Source organism: Triticum dicoccoides, chromosome 2A (genome assembly GCF_002162155.2).
Source record: "Triticum dicoccoides isolate Atlit2015 ecotype Zavitan chromosome 2A, WEW_v2.0, whole genome shotgun sequence".
In the NCBI taxonomy this organism is placed as follows: domain Eukaryota; kingdom Viridiplantae; phylum Streptophyta; class Magnoliopsida; order Poales; family Poaceae; genus Triticum; species Triticum dicoccoides.
This window is the reverse complement of record NC_041382.1, coordinates 703,278,481-703,283,000: the sequence shown is the minus strand read 5'-3', so window position 1 is coordinate 703,283,000 and position 4,520 is coordinate 703,278,481. Positions and strand designations below refer to the sequence as shown.

The 4,520-nt window shown below is 46.3% G+C and overlaps 1 protein-coding gene across 1 annotated transcript; it reads left to right on the top strand.

Moving 5' to 3' along the window:
- Positions 1-554: 554 nt before the first annotated feature.
- On the top strand, positions 555-3,681 carry LOC119356399. Its single transcript, XM_037623356.1, has 4 exons — positions 555-661; positions 786-825; positions 934-1,052; positions 1,172-3,681. The coding sequence occupies exons 1-4, from the start codon at positions 623-625 to the stop codon at positions 3,101-3,103; spliced, it is 2,130 nt and encodes a 709-aa protein (XP_037479253.1). The 5' UTR covers positions 555-622; the 3' UTR covers positions 3,104-3,681.
- Positions 3,682-4,520: the final 839 nt, after the last annotated feature.

The window sequence follows — 4,520 nt, the reverse complement described above, 5'->3', positions numbered from 1 at the left end:
ACTCTTGCTAAAGCACAACCGTGCCTCTCGCGGAAGAAAAACTGTGACTTTCGCGAAAGGAAAAAAAAACGTGTTTTTCGCGCGAAATTTTTTTGATCGAAAAGCTAAGAAAGACAGGGGGAAAACCAAAACGTCGAAAACCCCCGGAAAAAAACCGTTTAAAAAGCCGAAAACACGTGCGGAAAAATAAAAAGAAACCAAAATTCGAAAGGAGCGTCCAGAGCGCGACACGTGGCAAATGGCTGAGAGCACGCCAAATAACGCTGATCATTGCGAGGTTTCCGAAGGAGCGCTCGTTAACTAGTTCCTCCCGTCAAATAGCGATGTTCCTGCTAGTAAACGGCAAAGTTTGCTCGGTGTTTATTGCAGGCTTCCATTTTTCGTGTTTGGGAAACTAGGCCTAAGAACAGCCCGGTGAACCTTTTCTGGGCTGTTGGGCCCATTCAGCCCGTAGCGCCAAAACGAAAAACTCCCGCTCCGTATTGCGCGGGCTCTCCCTTTTTCGGGAGCCTTTTTTCCCGGGTTCTTCGGAAGTTGACTCCGCGAGGCAATACCAAAACAGAGCCGCTTCCCCGGGGACACGCCCGTCGATCCCCGCCGCTCGCTTACCCCCACCTCCGCCATGGCCGACGTCCCCGACGAATCCGCCACCCAAACCCAGGTATGCTTCTTCGCGAGGGTCTCCTCCTATCTCCGCTCCTTGCTTCTGTTCCGCCGTCCCGTTTGCCGGCGCTGCGGCGCAATGGGCCCTTCGTCGGTCTCACCGGATTTCGCTGTTCTTGCAGGCCCATGGATGCAGCTCGTACCCCTTCTCGTTCCCTTCCCGTGGGTGCACTCTACTCCCCTGAATCCTGATGAATTATATCCTAGTGCTGTTCCGACAATTTTAGATCTCTGAAACGTGCTCATGTTGTATTCGGTGTTTTTCGTCAGAGCCGCCGGACATCAGGAACTGGTTCTCGAGTTACCAGTACGAGTCGCCGGAGGTGCCGGAGCTGGCTGTTGACCCTCCTGCTGTTGACAACGGCAGCGAGACCCAAGACCCGTTGGAGGTAAAGAATTGCTGATTTATGTTTATCAGATTGCACCCAAGTTGCTTCTTCTCTTGCTACCTTATCCCAATTGTATTCTCACCGATTCAATTTTCTGAATTGTGCATGCTGGGATCCAGTTCCGGGTGGCTGGGCATTCGTTTCTGAAGCACGCCCCTCGGGATGGCAGTACCGATTTGAAGGGGGGCTGGTTTGGGAGCCAAGCTGAACCTGATGAGGTTTCTGCCAGAGAAGATATCCTTCCGATTTGTAGGAGCACGGTGGAACAGGGCACGAAAAGGAAGCAAAACCTGCGGGGGCTCTTTGGGTCAGGTTTTCTAGACGATTATGAAGAAGCTACTCAGACTGAAAGTCAGGTTGTGTCGCCTGTGCAGAGAAGTGCAGTGGATCCTCCGTGGAACCGCAACTGGGTCGGCTTACGGAGTAGAAAGCGCATCCATGAAGGCGCACTTGAACACAGCGAGCTGCAGACAGATAGTGAAAGCACTTGTATAGCTGAAACTCAAACTGAAAATCCGGTGGTGTCGGCTGCACTGAGAAGTGCAGTGGATCCTCCGTGGAACTGCAACTGGATAGGCTTACGGAGTAGAAACCGCAACCACGAAGGCATAGTTGAATACAGCGAGCTGCCGACGGATAGTGAGAGCACTTGTATAGCTGAAACTCAAGAAAACCCTGCAGGAGGTTTGGAGATTGACCACAGAAAACGGCCAGTTAATTGCGGCGGTACTAGTTTAGCTTGTATTGAGGAAGGTTTCCTAGAAGATGACATTGAACACTGCAACCTGCCAGTTGATTCTCACAGTAAAGGCCTGGCACATGCTGAGAAAACTAAGCAAAGTCTACGAGGGTTGTTTGGAGCAGGTTCTTTAGACAACCATGATGAAGCTACTCAAACTGAAAGTCAGGCAGTGTTGCCTGTGCTGAGAAGTGCAGTGGATCCTCATTGGAACTGCAACTGGATAGGCTTACAGAATAGAAAGCGCAGCCATGAAGGCACAATTGATGACAGCGAGTTGCTGACGGATAGTGAGAGCACTTGTATAGCTGAAACTCAAGTAAATCCCCCAGGAGGTCAGCAGACCAACTACAGCAAACAGCCAGTTAATTGTGCTGGTACTAGTTTAGCAGCAGATACTAGCCTAGAAGATGGCATTAAACATAGCAACCTGCCGGATAATTTTCCTAGTAAAGGCCTAGCGGGTAGTGAGAAGCCTAAGCGAAGTCTGCGAAAATTGTTTGGAGCAGGTTTTCTCAACGGTTGTGATGAAGCTAATGAATCGGAAACTCGGGTGGTGTCTGCTGTACAGAGAAATGCAGTGCAGCCTCTGTCAAATTGCAATGCTGCAGGCTTGCCTCACATTGAACATATCCATGAAGGCGCAGTCGGATATAGTGAGCTACTGGCAGATCATGAAGTCATCGGTATAGCTGAAACTCGAGAAAATCCCCAAGCAGGCCGGGTGATTGAACACAACAGACTGCCTGTTAACTGTGGTAGAATGAGTTTATTAGCAGATACTGAAGATGGTTTCCTAGAAGCTATTGAACACAGCAAACCACCAGTCAATTCTCATAGTCAAGTCGTAGCTGATACTGAGATAACTGGCATCAAACACCACATGCTGCCTGCTAATTCTAATGGTATTGGTTCAGCTGTCACAGAAGAAAGCTTTCCTAGAGATGAAATCAGCCGAAGCAAGCGTAAACTGGAGCATAAGAAAACAGAAGAAACAGCTGCGGCGGATGGTTTCGTTGCCATCAGGACAAAGGTGAAGTCAGCTGAGAATTGCAGGACAAACAAGATTTCCAAGGTCTCAACAGGAAGAGAGAACACAACATTGCAAGAGAACCGCTGCATTTCGGGGACTACACCTTTGGGCCAAGGTAGCACTAGAAGCCCCATGTCAGATAGGACCAATATTTCAGAAGTTGCTGGAGCTCCATCACTGGAGATTAGCGGCAAATGGAAGCACCCTCGTAAAGGCAAGCCCAATGTTGGACCTCCGATGATACAGCTGCGGTTGGAACAATGGGTGCGCCGAGTGTAACAGTTTAACATTGTTAAGTTTGGTAAGGAGAGTTTGTGTCAGGATGAAGCTGGAGTGTTCACCTGACAAATCAGGTGTCATGTTCTGCTTTGGTTTTCCTGCCAAACCTGCATTAGAAGTGCATCTCCTTTGCATCGACCAGAAGTTCCTTCGCAACTGCTGCTACATTCATCTATCTGTTATGGCGTCATGGTATGTGCAGCTGACTGAATGTAGTAGATAAAGTGCAGAACTTTACATCGAGCGTTCAGTTGGGATTGGACTAATTTACGAATTGGGATCTGTTGAACATGTCGTACTAGCTGTTTTTCAGCCTTCAAAGTGTCAAGGCATAGCATGCTACTCCCACCATGATTGGTTAGTAATTTTTTTAGTGGACAGTAAACCTTGCTCTGTTTCTGTTGTTGGTAAGAACCAGTGTGGTTTATTATGAAATATATACAAGCAACTAGATTGGAGAGGCGTGCATTGTTGCGCCCGTCCCTCTATGGATATGAATTATGAAAGAATGACATGACAAATATTATAGAAAGAGTGGTATGGTAGATCAAATGCCAATGCTTTTTTGGCAGAACAAATTAAATGCATTATAATGTACTATAGCTCAGTAGAAGAACAGCCTCCATGCCTCTTGAGAAGAGTCATGTGTTTGGCATTCAGAATATGTGCATATTACACGATTGAAGTTTGAGGAAATGATGAAGAATGGTGTGCACCTTTTACTGAGCTATATAGCCAGGTACTACCTCTTCCTGCAGTATTTGGAATATTGGTTAAAGTCTGAGACAATGATGAAGAATGGTGTGCACCTTTTAGTTTTAACCTGTGTAATTAGCTGTTCAGCAAGGGGATTTAATTCATCACATTGTGTTCTACTCCCTCCGTTCCAAAATAAGTGTCGTGGAAACTTATTTTGGAACGGAGGGGGTACTCCCTCTGTAAACAAATATAAGAGGTTTCAGATCACTAAGTGATCTAAAACGTCTTATTCTTGTTTACAGAGGGAGTATTTGATAGTGCCAACTTAGCTTGTACAAAGTTGAGCATAGTCAGACCCACAAAACATACTATGGGATCAGAGTTATGGTGCTTGTCATAAGCAAGGAAGAAACAGATGCAGCTGTGATAAATAATGCTCTGTCCACTTAACTGAAAACAAAGATAGTTTTGTATGCCACGGCCCACAGGCACTAAATACCACTACTGAACCTTGAAAGAACAGCCTCAGATATCCCTTGCCATATTTCTGAATCCGTGAAATGAAGAGCATCATGAAACATCAGTCTAACTGAAGTTGCCTTCGGTAATATATACAAGTTTGATTTAACTATCAAAGATTTTACATGGAATACCATAAAATCAATTGTACATTATGTGATCTTTGTCGTGATGATCGGGAAAACTAGCCAAGAAATTA

Coding starts and splice junctions, on each gene's coding strand:
- LOC119356399 (XM_037623356.1), top strand. CDS start 623: ATGGCCGACGTCCCCGACGAATCCGCCACCCAAACCCAG. Junction 662..785: donor AATCCGCCACCCAAACCCAG/GTATGCTTCTTC, acceptor CTGTTCTTGCAG/GCCCATGGATGCAGCTCGTA. Junction 826..933: donor CCCCTTCTCGTTCCCTTCCC/GTGGGTGCACTC, acceptor GTTTTTCGTCAG/AGCCGCCGGACATCAGGAAC.